At 30.7% G+C, this 16,997-nt stretch overlaps 1 protein-coding gene across 7 annotated transcripts in view; it reads left to right on the top strand.

Moving 5' to 3' along the window:
• Window positions 1-16,997, top strand: part of LOC127726261 (CAP-Gly domain-containing linker protein 1-like) — a 92,396-nt gene that overhangs the window by 69,874 nt on the left and 5,525 nt on the right. For 6 of the 7 annotated variants that reach the window (XM_052233569.1, XM_052233568.1, XM_052233566.1 and 3 more), the window contains 6 exons: window positions 647-752; window positions 4,015-4,041; window positions 8,085-8,158; window positions 8,924-9,022; window positions 9,771-9,890; window positions 10,824-10,921. In XM_052233569.1, coding sequence (XP_052089529.1) covers window positions 647-752; window positions 4,015-4,041; window positions 8,085-8,158; window positions 8,924-9,022; window positions 9,771-9,890; window positions 10,824-10,921 — 524 coding nt within the window. The remainder of the gene's footprint in view (window positions 1-646; window positions 753-4,014; window positions 4,042-8,084; window positions 8,159-8,923; window positions 9,023-9,770; window positions 9,891-10,823; window positions 10,922-16,997) is intronic. The other variant, XM_052233567.1, reaches the window with a different exon arrangement.

Below are 16,997 nucleotides of genomic sequence, written 5' to 3' on the forward strand. Positions count from 1 at the left end.
CAATTATGGATCAGTAGACCATTTTCACTAATTCAAAGATTTCCTTACCATTGGAGCTAACAGGAAAAAATAATTGAATTTGCAGTCAGAAATTGATTGTTCAATCCATTAAAATGTATGAATAAAAAGATATGAAAGGTTTAGGTCAACAAGACAGTAACCTAATGACACAAACAAACAAAATACATCTAGAGGGCATGAAACAGTCTTCAAAAATAGACCAGTGTATATATATATATATTTCATCCTGCAAATTTTGAGTTTGTGTACTGGGTCAATAATAGATTTAACAGAAATAAATATGGTCTGCTATCTACACTTAAAATCCAAAAATGACAAAAGATAATCAAATGACTTGGGAACATGTACATGAAGTCATATATGTATTAAAAAAGCTACTAAAAAAGAATTATCCATTTCAGGAAATTATTATGCAATATTTTAAAATTTTAACTTTAAGATAAATTTCATGTAACAATTTATTTTCTGAGGAAGGTTTTGGTATAACATGATGTACATGTACTTGACTTTAGGTCAGACTAGAATTAAAAAAGTATTTTTTTTCTTATTAGCCTATTAGTTGAAGAATGTATCAACACTTATTTCCAATATTCACCAGTGATTATATTGTATAAAATGTTTGTAGATTTCGAGACTAAAACTTGAACATACAGAAGACTACATGAGGATACAGATAAAACACAAAGATGACATTCTACGCTTACAACATAAACATGAAGGTCAAATGGAAGGTTAGTGTATGTACTTGTTAAGGGGTTGACATTCTACGCTTACAACATAAACATGAAGGTCAAATGGAAGGTTAGTGTATGTACTTGTTTAGGGGTTGACATTCTACGCTTACAACATAAACATGAAGGTCAAATGGAAGGTTAGTCCTTGTTATTGTTATCTAGTGTCTGACTACAGACCCGAGCATAAAAAGGGCACATGGTTTAAGATTTGACCTGTTTATTGTTCGCTTGACTCCAATCTTTATTGACTAGGATTGTCAGTTTTCCTTCAGAAAGCCTGTGGTTCTCTCTGGGCATTCGGCCTCCTCCACCAATAAAAACTGACCGCCAGTTTATGTACTTGTTAAGGGGTTGACATTCTACGCTTGCAACATAAACACGAAGGTCAAATGGAAGGTTAGTTTATGTTATTGTACGAAGTCTGCCTATATCTGGCTGCAGACGACAGCATGATTTGGGCACATGGTTCAATTTCTGGCCTATATTTCTCAAAATCTTGTACAACTAAAGTTGATTGTTCAAGACTAGAGATAAAATTTATAAGATTATTTGAGAAATGTGGGCCTGAATTGTTTGTTCATTTCGTATGAGATCTGTCCAATTTTTGGTAATAACTTGAAAATCTTAAATGACTTTCTCTTTTTGAGAAATTAAAATAGAAAAACTGTTTTTTGGAAGGAGGGAAACATTCCTCATTGTAAAATGTGTGCCTCATCAGTTCCTTCATTTTTTGTCAGACCCCTTTCAGTTTAAGAGTTTTACTTTTTGGAAACTTATGATAAATTTAATTAGGGCGGCCCCGCCGAATGGCTGACACCCTGTAGTGATCAGTCTGTCTGTCCGTCTGTCCATCCGTAACAAATTGTGTCCGAGAATCGTTATGATTTCAAAGTTTATACTTGACATGTATATTAACCAACAACAGAGGGTGTGCCATAATGTATGTACAACTTCCTAGGTCAAAGGTCAAGGTAAAAAAACTTTGGTTTCAGTTGACAACCCCATGTCCTATGGTAAAGATTGTGTCCGCTCTTTATCTTGAGAACCGTTATGATTTCAAAGTTAATACTTGACATGAATATAAACCAACACCAGAGGGTGTGTCATAATTTATGTACAACTTCCTAGGTCAAAGGTCAAGGTCAAGGTCAAAAACTATGGTTTCAGTTGACAACCCCATGTCCTATGGTAAAGATACCAATTTTTTACCACACGTTATTCACAGTGGGCCCCACAGAGATGGCTTCCATCTCAATGGTATCTAGTTATCATTAAATTGATAATGGAGAACTATATTTGGAGAAGATCTTGCATAGTTATTACTGTTACCTCCAGAGAACCATCATTTCTTGTCATTCCCTCTTTACAATGATTCCTATTAATTTATCAGGCAAGTTAATTATAACAATATACTTGTGAAAGGTGACTTAAACAAATGTCACATGATTGGTCATGTTACCTGTATAATACTTTTTTATCCTTGAAGGATATTGTTGAAAAAAGGTTTCTGTTGTTAAATGTTTTTACTTCGTCTGCAGCTGAAAAAAAAATCACATTTTTGTTGAAATTTAGAAATTTGCACTTCACAACAAATTAGCTTCTGCATCACTTAATTATAGTCTTTTACCAAATGAAATTGTTTATAGTAGGTTTTATGTGGATAAGGGCATTAGTGTTAAGTTATGATTTTAAATTGTTTTCAATATTTTGTTAATTATTCCACATGAGTTATAGGGCAACTAATTGAATATTAATATTTTAACACATGTCTACATTTTTTATGTGTTTTTTCACCTTTTATTTCACCTCAGTGAACTTTTGAAATATTTTCTAAATGGACATTAATTGAAATCATATCAACTAGTAATGTCAATAAAAAATTGATTTGAAATTATTTGTTCTCTCACAGAAGTGCTGACTCAGTATTTTTTTTCCTACCTGACCAAATTGTATTTATTGACCTACCTTGTTGATAAACTTGATTTGTTTGAATGTCTTTGTTTACAAAACACTTTTGTTATTTTTCCTCTCGTTTGCTATCAAGGTTTAATATGTAGTATAAATACTAGTATTTGTCAATGTTTAAACACCCTTATCCAGAGATAAGACATAGTTCATGCCTTTTGTAAATCCATCAGATTTATTTTTCCAAGTAATTGTTCAAACAGTAGAACAAGACCTAAGTCTATTTCTTGATATTGATAACCACTTGTGTTTGATTTGTTAAACAAGAACAGTTGAAGCATGGTATATTGACCAGTGCTTTATTATGATCAGTTTGACCAACAGCTGATGTACCCCATTCTGCCTCTTTTTTTTTATTATTATTTTCAGGGGAAAAGGGGAGATCATATATCACAGGATTAGGGGGTATTTGGCAGGAAAGATTCTATCCTACTGGCTTGGCAAATGGTTGTGCTTCTGCAAAAAAAAAACTTTAAATCAGAATGTTTTCTGTACAAACAGGCATATTATTAGTAAATCTTGAATTTTATAACATTTTTTATTTCAAGAAATTAAGTGAAAAGGATATCTGGACTTGGAGCAGAATTAAACTTACTTTCAGTTTGAATCCTAGACATTGGTTCCAATACCTCTTTTACCTTTGGTCTCCTGGCCCATTGTTTGAAAGCATGACAAATCATTTATTTATTTCATTTGCTGAATTTGAAAAAGGTAAAGAAGTAAATCTTGTCTGTAAATATTTGAAAGGACTCTTAAAAAATCTAAATTTGTGTGCATTGAAATCATTAATCATAAAATTCTGAAAGATATGTTTTTATATACTTGTCATAAATCTACTTAAATGTTTGATTTGGAAGTTTGTATTATTTTTATTGTTCAATGGAAACCTATAAATTACCATGGAAACAAACTATAGATTTATTGTAATATTCAAAGATAAATAAAAAACAACTCTTATTGATGACATTTAGAGGATACATGAGTACAAAAAGAACTTGCATTATAACCCATAATGACTTTAGAATTGCTGCCAGTACTTGAATATCACAAAAAATAATTTGAAAAAAACAATTTGAAACAAACATGCAACAGATTGATTACAAATAGATTCTGCCAGTGTTCTAATAGATTATGGATGTTCCAAAGTCTAAGGTTCATATAGAAATCAGGAAAACAATTTGTAGACTTGTCTTTATTCCTACAATAAATTTCTGTATTATAGCTTTAAAAATAGTTTAGACCTGGGATATATAAATAAAATCTTTATTTTGATACAAATATTTTATGTTTCCAGTCAGTTGGTACCAGATGGCATTGTGGGGTACGTTCATTTCTTATGACTTTTTCAGATCCAGCAAATTATTCTTGTTTTGGGAAATGGCATTTTTGGATTTTATTTTTTATTTTATTTGGCTTTGGTATCCTAGCTTATGGGAATTGGTAGATAATCCTATTTCCCTTTGAAGAGTATGGTACATTGTGGGATAAAATTGCTTGCCATGTGAATAGAGTCTGTTAATAAATGCAGACATCTCTGCTTATTTTTAATTTAAAGTAAAATAGATATTGTATTCTTCACTTTCATCATTTTAGAGGTCTAGAAATAAATGTTTTATTCCTGCACACTTAACATAAATGATGTTTTTTTGACAATTTTCCAAAACTAAAAGATCTCCTTTATAATTTGTGACAGGATCACACCGCCCACTTGTATCTCTCTGTATTGTATTTAAAATATTTGATGAATTCAAGATTTTATTATTAACAAATATATCTTGATTGGTATTTTAACTATTGAACTGGAAAGATGAGTGCCAAATATAAAATCTATAATTAGATAGTTAATATCTTCCTCTGTCTTAAATATCTCCTCATCAGAAGCAAATGTTTGAAAACAGAAATAACAAAGAGATAATCAACTGCAGTTGTTAAATATTTGAAATTTTCTCTGTTTTTATTTATAAATGTTTTTCCCCGTTTTTTTTTTTTTAATTTGGTGATGTATAGGATAAAAATGATAATCTTTGTTCTAACAAAAGCAGTAGAAAGTTAGAATTACTCCTGCTTTATTCTTGGAATACAGTGTAAGCTCAACTGGTTTTAAATTATTGAATTTAAAAATGCAACCCATGGTATGTCTCAAAAGTTAGAACAAATATTTGGAACTATTGAATTACAATTGGATATATAGAATATTCTGTGTTCTAATTGGTGTAAATTAATCCAACTTTTGATATGTGATATGTGATATGAAGAATGAATTAATATAGATTTGAAGAACACAACTTCCCAAATTTATTTATATGGCTAGATGTAAACGTGACTGCCAGCAATAATAACTTTAAATGGATGTTAATATAAACGAATCAGTTGCATAAAATTGGATGTTATGCAAATTTTATAATTACTTTTGCTTGAAAAAGTGACTGTTCGTCCAAAGAGTCATTTATGTTGAGTTGATATAACGTCACTAACAGTCGGCACCACGTATAGGATCACTTTTATCTATTTTATATAACACACTTTAAATTTAATTTCTATATCATGTTTTGTCATACAAAAGAATATTTATATTTTATTAATACTCGTGTATTAACTAGATAAATAGACAAACAATATAAGATTTCAGCTAAATTTCTTTTATATCGTCCTTTTATACCGGGCCTACAATAGTATAGGTAGTTAGATAAAAATGTTGACAATCGACATACCGTTTTATGTTTAGGGATAATATGTTTAAGAACCATAAAAATTTGAATGAAATATAACTGAATGGGAGCTTCAAATGTGTCTGCCTACTCAGAATGTAAAGTTTTATGTTCCATTCATTTGAATTGATGACTTTGGTCAGTTAGGATGTCCACAGGAAAGTGACCAATTTATGGAGCAAGTCGTTAAATGAAGAAGTATTGAATAGAAATCGTTATTAAATGTGTAACATCGGGAATTATTAGTTGTTAAAGTCAAGATTTGATGATAGACATTTAAATTGATTTACATTATGACATCTACATTTAAAACAGTTATATTTTCCCCTGAAGGACGAAACTTTTTTGTTTAATTTTGAAGTATTTACCTAGATAATTGAAGACATAATGATAATAAAAGAATTCTCAACAATTATATGATTAAACTGTTTGACTTGCGTTGGGATTTAATATTTATTTTTACTGTTTGAAATGATCGGGGTAAAGTTTGAATTAAGGAGGTGAAGTGTAATCATTTGTGGATACCTATAGCAGTGTTATAGTCGTGTGGCCTTCGAGGAACAACATTGACATTTAGATATAAGTGGATTGCCTCCTACAGAAAGTCAAATTTAAGAACTAATGTGACAAGATTATTTTTTTGGAATGGTGATTTAAATTCAAAAATTCAAAAATGGCTTTGGCATTAGTAAAAAATGGCAAGAAGCCTCTATCTACTGTGTTAGGTGCAGCCAAAGGTATTTATAGTGTATTTTATTTTTCTTACAATTCAGTCATACATCATAATGTTTATCTTTGTGTATGCATTGCCATTTATACAGTTTTACATTTTAAGAATGATATACCTTCCTATCATTTGCTGGTGACTAAGCTTTAACGTAGTGGGTCATATTCGGAAAATATTTTTTCTGACATTTACTCATTGAATATTTTGATTATTGCCACTGATTTCAAACTCTTTTTTCACTGTTGAAGAAAGAAGCTGAATTTAATACAGGTGGTACATAAGGGTTAGTTCCCAGATTGGAGCCAACTTTCCACATTTTCTTGTGGCTATTAAAAGAAATGGTCCTTATGTATCAAATTCTGCTACTTTTTTATACTTTTTTTTTCATATTGTTAAACTTGGCAGCATCATAAATATCTGTGTAGTATTTGCCACTGGACATGGATAAATTTTTGTATTCTGTTCCAAATTCTCTTAAATCATTACAAATTTACTGTTTACATAGATAAACCCATCTTCTTTTATTCTTTCTTACTCTCTTAAACTTTAAATTAAAGAAAGTCTTAGAAATATAAAAATAAAGACATCTTAGATGTTAATTTGGAACAAATCAGCGATCTTGTAAAGACTTGTATAAATTGGACTTCAGCCAGTATAATTTTAATAAAATATTTTCCAAGCTGATATTTTGAATAAGATATTTTATCTGTTTAGAAAAGAAAGTATCTGGTGTACATAGCATGGATTTCATAAGTCAAATCAGTCCTAATTAGGTAAAAAGTTACATATTAAAAATCAGGGGATAGGCATATATATGTATGTAGAGATAGTGAGCTAGGAGCTAGGTAAACATTATCAACAATACTTTATTTTTAATTAAAAAAGATATTGGATATTATATTGCAAAAATTTTACCAGAATAGTTATAGCTATCAGGTTTTTCTACATTGTTTCATGTATAGTAATTGAAATGAATCTCATTTTTCATAACAAGTTAGATTGTATACGGTACTTGAAGGAAGACATAATTCTCCATCTACTTCTATAATGCAAAAGTTCCTAAACCTTCTTCCTTTCTACTACCGTTCCAATTGTTGGTCAGTAAATGTGCCAGTGAGTCTTCTTTTGTTTTAAATTAGAAAAAAAGTAGTTTAAAATGAATGAATTTTAGAAGTAAGCCTATGATAAAACCTGTATTTAAATCATCAAATTCCTCTGAAGTTGCACATTTCTGATGACGTATATCTGCCTTTAAAAGAATAGAATCAGCTTACTCTAAAATGATTTGTTTAAGGACTCAAAAGCAGTTCTGAGCCTTACGAGACATTAAGATTTCAATAGGTGATAGATATTTAATGATGTGCCTAAATTTATATTCTCTTTATCTAATATCTATTGCCTGAGAAAATTTTATTTACATGTTAAATATTCAGTATGTTTAAACTTTCAAAGAGTGAGGTTTTATGTAATATATAATGTCTTTTCACTTGATTGCATTTGATAAAAAGGATATATATTTTATATCGTTTTCATACCTTTATTATAATTCTACCACATGTAGATATAATTGTGTCGAGGTAGTTAGGTAAAAGTACAGCTATAGCTGAATGTGTAATATGAATACAAACTAATGGTGACTATCATCAAATTTCATTTCAATCTTATGCAATACCGATTACAGATTCAAACTATTTAATAAATATTTTGGCAGAAATTTAGTCTCATTTTACTGTGTGATGTACTTTTATTGAACAAATTAAGAATTTGTGGTGAAAAGGACTAAACTATGATGTATACCAAGTTTGCTTGGAGATCTGGCATCGGGGAAATTGCAAACTTAACTGGTTAAAAATATCTCATAAACATTAGTTAACAACATATTTTTATTAAAAAAAAAACTTTCTCAAATCTATTAAAATTTATTTTCAGAACTTCACAAGCAACACAGAGACAAACTAGAAGAAATCACAAAACGATTTGAAGCAATGAAGCTGAACTTAGCTGTAAGATAGTTTATGAATATAATAAAATCAGGAATGTTTTTAAAAATACACAAGGCAATTGGTAAAGGGAAAATACAAGACCATAGAACAATTTAATATTCAATATTCTTTACACAATCTTTAAAAGTAATCTTGAGCTCTTCTCCTTGAAAATCTAATAATAAAACTTGTTCGTAAGTTTTACGAAACTTCAGTATTTTTCTCGCAAGAGTCACTGTTTAGAAAAAAATATGAAAATTTAAAAAACAGATGATCAGATATTCATTAAGATATAGATTATTACACAATTTTTTCCATATAAGTCATAATATCAACCCAAGGTATAATTTGAGTGTCTGATATAAGGTTGAGGAATCATAGCAGGACTGATATGAAAAATTTTATATCTTATTCTCTAAATCATATATTTCAAACACAATTTCTTTTATTCACCATATCAAATGCATTGAATATGAAACTAAAATTCTAACTGAATGCAGACTTCAACTGGGCATACCAAATCATGTAAACTTTTAATTTTAATGTTAAAGATTTTGTACTTTATCATATTGATGTTATATGGACCGGACCTATCAGAATGAAACAAAAACTTATTCATCACTTTTCAAATTTCGTCATTGATGCATACCCACACACCTCTTTTCGTTATATCAAATAGATGCAATACTAAAAATAAAATGAGATGACCAGATTCTTTTAATGACCAATATAAAAAAAAAAAAAAAAGAGAAAAAAATATCAATATTACTTCCTTATCTGTTATAGGACAAAGTTGAGACGTTACGTACTGAATGTGATGAACTGAGGGTGAGAGCACGAGACAGCGAGGAGATGTTGTTACGAGATTCTGATATTAAAGTACAGGTTGGTTACAATCTTAAACCACATCAATTTAGATTGATAATCATATAGGCAATGTTTCAACTAGGACCACAGAAAGACATGTCACCTTGATAAGACATGTTATTCAGACTACCAATCCTGGCAAAGTTTGCTCTTGTTTACAAGTACTGTGTGCTGAGTGCAGAAGTAGCAAAACAAGTTTTAAATGTTTGGTTTGGCCTGACCATGGAAATAAATAGTTACTCCCCTCAGTAAAGTAATCTACCACAAGGGAACCAATATGGTAATTGATTTGGTAGTCTGTACATATCTGTACTTATGAAAAAGTATAAGTCGTAATAACCAATAATAAATCTGTTACTGTAAACGTATTTTATTACTGTTGATACAAATAATTAATATACTTCAACCAAAGAAATCTCCATTGGAGTAATAGTGTTTAGAGACCTTTTTATATCAGTTTTCTCTGTATTTTTCATCTGAGTTCATAACCTTTATCAATGACCTTTATTTTATTGAGTGATTGCAGTTATAATGTGTCAGCACCGAAATCTATCTATCATAAATATTACCGGCAAAGGAATTCAGTTGATATGTGTCAATGGCAAATCATATTTGATATAAATATTAGTGTCTACAGGATAAGTGTTGTTTGCACTTGTTATTGAAAATTTCTAGAGTGAATCTCTCTGCATTTACCGGTAGGAATTTACAAAAGTTTATTGGTAAATATCCTTAACTGGTTATGAATTATTTCCCTTCCTTTCAGATGGCAGTAGCTAGATATCGACACATGCCAGCTGAGATAGAAAGTCTGAAACAAGTCCTAGACATGAGGAATGAAGAAATCTTTAAACTAAGAAACAAAAATATCGATCTTGGAAGAGCGGTAAATTATTTTAAACTGTGTAGTGACTTTTAAATGGAACATGATTTAATTTAAGAGCTTTTTCACTTAAATAAATTCCTACCAAAAGAAGGTAAAACATTTTGCATTGCACTACAATGTTTGATTTACAAACAAATTAATAATAGAAAGGTCACACTATACCTTTATCATTTAACTCAATGAATATTTATCAAATGATCAGCTTGGGACATCGACTCTAACCACTGCTGATTGGATAAAATGACAAAATCTAAGAATTATAATACAATTGAGAGTACATCAGTTCGAAGGAATATAAAGTTTGGTCTGTAATTAGTCATTTTGCAAGTGCATACAGGAAGTCAGGTAAATTTTTGTAGGTACAGCAACAAGAATTTGGCCAACTATTAAAGATAACAGAAAAAGTAGAACTAATGGCCTCATTCATGTTTTTGTTGGTCATATTATAATTAGATATTTTTATGCCCTGGCCGTAGTGGAGGGGGCATTAAGTTTTACCCTTGTCCGTCTATACATAGGTACGTACATACGTATGTCCCAAAATTTGTTTTCATTCTCTAACTTTAGTTTGCCTCAACCAAATGTTATGAAACTTATACACAATGCTTATTACCACAAAACACAGATCAAGTTTGAATTTTGGTGGCGTCACTTTTACCGTTCTAGAGTTATGCCCCTTTACAAATGGAAAAATTGCTGAATTTTTTTTCGTTTCCGTTCTCTTTTTTAAGTTGGCCTCAACTAAGTGTTATGAAACTTTTAAACAATGCTTATTACCACAAAACTCAGATCAAGTACAAATTTGGATAGCGTCACTTTTTCAGTTCTTGAGTTATGTCCCTTTATAACGTTATATGCAAAAGGGGGCATTTCCCCATTTATTTTAGTATATAGCAGATTCTAATTTAACTTTATTTTTAATATGTTTTACAGGTGGACGAGTTGAATGTTGCAAAAGATAAAATACTGGCTTTAAATCAAAAGATAGAGAACCTAGAGGCCATTATAACCATGAAAACAGACCATGAAAAGTAAGTGACTTAATTGTATTATAAAATGATTTTGTTGATTGATTGTTTGATTCTGTTTAACACCAATTTCTTTACAGATACTTCAAAATTTGTTATTTTGTTAAGAAAATGATTGACCAGGGAAAACTACTGACCACAGCTAAGTAGCTGTCATGGTTAATTAATTGACCTTATGGACATTAAGCAACCAACAATCAATCAATTAATTGGCCCTAGCTGAGTAGCTAACAAACTCTCACACACAGGGTATTTTATATGTACTGTTGCATTTTCTAGAAAATGATGGCAGCAATGTTTAAACAGCTGATCACATGATTTGTACTTACAACATCATTGGTTAATTAACCAGAAAATTGAACCTTTAGTGTAAAAAATTGCTTGCATTACATCAGTTTGTGTCATGAAGTAAGCCTTTTGTACCTATGTGACATTAAACACACCAATCAAATAACACCCCATTAACTTTAGGATATAATCAAAATTTTATGCAAGTTGGGGGTAGAATAATAAGTGCCCTCCAACTCCCCCTTCCCTGGTACATTTATTTCTGAGACGGCCCTTATTTTATCTTTAAAAAAACTGATCAAAGATACCAGGCTTATGATTTTGTACACAAAGTGGGTTTCGTCTTTAAAAGATTCATTAGTGACGCTCAAATCAAGAAGGTTAAAAGACCAAATAAAGTATGAAGTTGAAGAGCAATGAGAAAAAGTTTTACCAAATACAGCTTAGATTATCTATTCCCGCAGCAGAAAATCCTTAGTATATTGAACAATTAGGTTACTTATATGTAATATAAGTATTGTTTATTCAAACAATATTTCCAGCCAACTTTGATAATTAATCTTTCCAGTAAACATGCTGACATCTTGGATACATTTAATTAACATACACAGACCATTTGCTACATCTTGAGATTAATTTCTCAGGCAATTGACACTTTGAAGTTACACTGCAATCTCACCAGGGGACATACTAATCTATTCTTAATCTGATACATATTACAATTATTCACTGTATGTGATGAAAGGCAGAATAATTTCAGTCTCATAAAAATAATTACACACTAATTAGTATATATAAACTGAAGGTCAGTGGTTTCAGTCTCCACCCACTAGATGATTGATGTACCCAAAATCTGTGTGTTAAGCCATATGCATGGTCTTGTGCAATCAGTTTCTTGGTTCAAAGCAGTCAAACTAAGTTCAACTTAACAGTTTTACAGTGCTAGAATTCAATTTATTATTATTTCAACTTTACAACTGGACTTTATTTTATTTTTATTTTTTTTAACTTGAACATTGTCACAATGTGGCTGCATTACTGAACCGCTACCACACTGATTTGAAATACTTTGTACATGAACTTTGTTTTGTTTTCACCTTTGGATCTAATTAACCTATACTTAGCTGAGTTTTCAATGTTTAAAAACTTGTGTAGTACATGTACACATTTTATTTGGATATATCTGAATTTGGATGACTTACATAAAGCAGCATTGCATTGTGTGTATTATACTTGTGGAGTTTATAACATGGATAACTGTGTCGGAGAGTATTGTGTGGAAGAGCAGAATCTAACATCATCAGATCCATATGTATTTGTGACCATACAGAGATTTCCATCATTCCATCGAGTGCTTATGCACTGGCTTTACCTTCTATACAACTGTTCTAGGCAAGTATTTTGTATTGAACTTTTATTTCTTATATACAGATGTATTTGTGCTGGGGATTTTCTTTGAAAATTATAAACTTAAGGCAAACTAGAGACTAGATTTAACTGGTTTTTATAAAGGAAATAATATAATTTTCACTTTCTTTTATATATCTTACCGCATATTCAGAAAACAGCCTCATGAAATACTAAGTATGGAATCTTTTCATCATCTTTATTGGAATAAAGTGTTTTATTTTGATTTATTTGTTCATTTGTCTCTTATAAGATTTTTGTTTGTTGTCTCCATAGCATACCCCACCTATGCAGAATAATTATTAAGTAGTTTCATGATCTAAAGATAGCTAAGATAAAAGAAATTTAAGGGCCCTAGCTGCCACAATGAGCGAAGTAATTTTAATATTTTTTTTTTTTTCTTTCAATTTAGAATTCTGACAATCACATAGAATAGTATATTTTATATATGCTGAACATGCTGAATACTACTAGTCCTTGCATCAAGTATATAATATGGAGATTTTAAATACATTTTACAGACGTTGTGCATGCATCTCTATATACGTACATTACTGATTTAGAAGTTGAGAAATGATACTTGTTGACATTTAGTGTAATCTAAGGATGTAGTGCATGTCAAGTTTAAATTTTTGTCAGGTGCTCAGACTTCTTGGGGTTTCCAATGATACAGGGTAAAAAAATTTTCCTCATATCACCTTCTTTCTTAGTATATAAGACTTCAATAGGTCATTAAAGGTTACTTACCAAATTGAACAGATCATAGATTTCTTTTCTTACGATTTGAGACCCAAATAATGCAATGTTTTATATAAATTTTTAACTTATTTTTTTCCCCCTTAACTAATGAGTTCTGGTTAATATAGTATAAATTTTAAACTCAAGATCTTTTTAATTTCACCTAACTACATCCTATATCAGATTTAAAATGATTCTAAATGGAATCATAAACAGTAACTTTGCTTGTTTTACATATAAATTTATATATATTTATATTTCAACATAAGTACAGCATTCAATATCGCCTATTACTGACACCTTTCTTCTTTTCTCTATTTGCATATCTAAACAATGAGGAAATGGAGACAGATTGCACCTCCTGTATGCACATTAGGTTCATCAGATTTACAATCAAAGACATTAGACACTATCAAGTTCTTCATTTTACCTAAGAGATGGCTACAGCTGGAATTATATGATAAAGGGACAAACATTATTTACAGGCCTTATAACTTTTGTTCAAGTGGAGCTCAGTCATACATATATATTCTCATGCACTTTGGCAGTATGCTAATCAATAATAGTATCACCAGTTGGATAATCTTTAACAATATTTCATCTTTCATCTGTGGTTTAAAGCACAATCAGCAACTAGTCTCACATTTATCAAGTTCAGGATTTCTCATGTGTAAACAGGATTATAACAGAAATGACTACCATATTTTGATACTAGAGCCTCTGTATTTCGACATGGACCCAAGAGTATGTTCAGATTTGTTATCTGTGTGGACATTATTTCTCCAACTATTCAAACAGAGGATACCCGGTTTAGCATATTGACTACAAGGCAGCACTACAGCCTCATCAGTGACGAACAAGTCCAGAAGTATTTGATTTCAAACCAAATTGTAAACTTACTTGGGACGTTGATAATTCAAGCATACTTGAATCCTTAGAATCTGACAGCATACACTTTTTAAATAGACTTCTTTGCATTTAAAATATAGCAAGCCACATGAACCAAGGAACTGTATAGTTTGCCTATTACTTTTTAGATATTATAGAGATTGTATTATGTCTTAGACAGGTGTTTTTTACCACTTTTTACAATAGCAGAGACAGTATGTACATAGGTTTTATTGCTCTATACACAGTGGAGATTTTACTGTTGAAATTTAATTTGTTAAAGATATTTATATAGTATAAATGCATTTCAAACTTTTTATATTTACACACCCAAGTTCACATTGGAGACAGCAGTACATACAAACAGTCAATACCACCCCAGAATCTAACAGTTCTTTATAGCTGTGTACTTTGAACTTTAGACAAACAGATCGAAAAAATCTTTAAATATATAACTGCATTTAACATGTATTCAATGATGAGAGCTTCAGGCATTCGAAAGAATTATTTATTAACTGCAGAACTGAACAGTGGCATTTTCTTCAAAATTCTTTTTCGAAAAATTATCATATTTGAATACTAGATATAGTTTTATAGCATTATCATTGCCTGTATTTCAGTACCAGTTATGATAGACTTTGGCTAATCTACTAGCACATGTGATATCCTTATACAGACCTAGCACACTAACAGCTACAGATGAGACACCAAGTCTCAGCCTCTTGTGGAGACCCCTCGCTCCACATTCCCAAACTGGCATATTGCCATACAGGCAGTTTTTTGCTCTCTGAATTACAATACTGAATGCATCTGTCATGATGTTCAAAATTTATATCAATCAATCTAGTGTAGCTCTCAGTTCAAAAACTTTGATATTGAATACCATTTTATAGCATTCTCATCATTGAATTACTGATACTTATTTTTATAGCTTTCTCAACATTGAATTACTGATAATTATTTTTATAGCATTCTCATCACGGGATTACTGATAATCATTTTTATAGTAATCTCATCATTGAATTACTGAATATCTTTATATAGCATTCTCATGTTAGAACTTTGAATACTGAATATCATTTTTATAGTATTATCATGTTTGAAACTTTGAATATTGAATATCATTTTTTTTTTTTATATGGCATCTCATTTACACTATATTGTGAATAGTATGTCTTGTTGTGTACATGTATATTATCTTTTTCATTAATTTTTAATATTTTTTTTTTTTTTTACTCTCATGACATTATTGAAGGTATAATTAACCAAAATCCTTGGGGGCACTCATCTGTAACCATCTGAGTTTTTGGACCTTGATGGAATTTTATCACTGGTCATTTCTAAAATTTCATTCATCCCCAAGCATTTCGGGGACAAATTTTATCAAATTTATTCCAGCGCCAGATTGATAGACCCTGCTACTTACTACTTGTAATAGCACCACATGGGCTATCCCCCATGCAGACCTTGCACACCCTGGCTGCAGATGAGACGCCTAGTCTCATCCCCTTCGTGGAGACCCCTCGCTTCACATTCCCGGCTGGCGTATTGTCGGGCAGGCAGGTTCTTCCTCACACTACAGGTTGCTATTTGACTTGCTCGGCAGGAACTCCTAAATTCTTAATTATGCTGAGTGTTTCTCAAGGGCCAAAATATTTTGTTATTGAGTTTATTGTATTAATAAATATTATTCATTTGAAAGTTTTGTCTGCTTTGAGCCAGTATGATTTATTGGGACTATGTTTTGGTTTACACACAGATACCCCCTTTATTACTTATGCTAACATTTCATTATTAGGGAGTTGGTTTATATCCATAATGCTCAATTTCACTGATGGTGAGTTTATAAAATTTTGACTTGTTACAATTTACTTTTGACTTAAAACTCACCATTTGGGACTTTGTGGATTGTGATTTATATTTGAGTTTGGCTATCAAGAGAGTTTAATACATCAGAAATAAGAAAACATTGGATCTATAAGGATTTGTTTCATTACCATACAAACAGAAAATTATATGCATATTTACATACCAGGAGACAATTACAGATAAAACACCACCAATAAAAACCTTCAAAATGTATGTTTACATTATTGGACAACAATTGTTACACAACACAAAATTTACACCATGCACAACTACAAGACAATATTGTTTGTATAAATAGGTTACTTATATGTAATATAAGTATTGTTTATTCAAACAATATTTCCAGCCAACTTTGATAATTAATCTTTCCAGTAAACATGCTGACATCTTGGATACATTTAATTAACATACACAGACCATTTGCTACATCTTGAGATTAATTTCTCAGGCAATTGACACTTTGAAGTTACACTGCAATCTCACCAGGGGACATACTAATCTATTCTTAATCTGATACATATTACAATTATTCACTGTATGTGATGAAAGGCAGAATAATTTCAGTCTCATAAAAATAATTACACACTAATTAGTATATATAAACTGAAGGTCAGTGGTTTCAGTCTCCACCCACTAGATGATTGATGTACCCAAAATCTGTGTGTTAAGCCATATGCATGGTCTTGTGCAATCAGTTTCTTGGTTCAAAGCAGTCAAACTAAGTTCAACTTAACAGTTTTACAGTGCTAGAATTCAATTTACCCCCCACCAACCCCTTCCAAACACCTTCAATAATGTTCATGACATGAGGAACATCTCAGCTTTTACCAGTGATATTTTTTTTTATTTTATAACTTGTTTTCCTTGATGGAATTTTATCACTGGTCAT

The sequence above is a fragment of the Mytilus californianus genome, unplaced genomic scaffold (genome assembly GCF_021869535.1).
Source record: "Mytilus californianus isolate M0D057914Y unplaced genomic scaffold, xbMytCali1.0.p SCAF_17, whole genome shotgun sequence".
Classification (NCBI taxonomy): domain Eukaryota; kingdom Metazoa; phylum Mollusca; class Bivalvia; order Mytilida; family Mytilidae; genus Mytilus; species Mytilus californianus.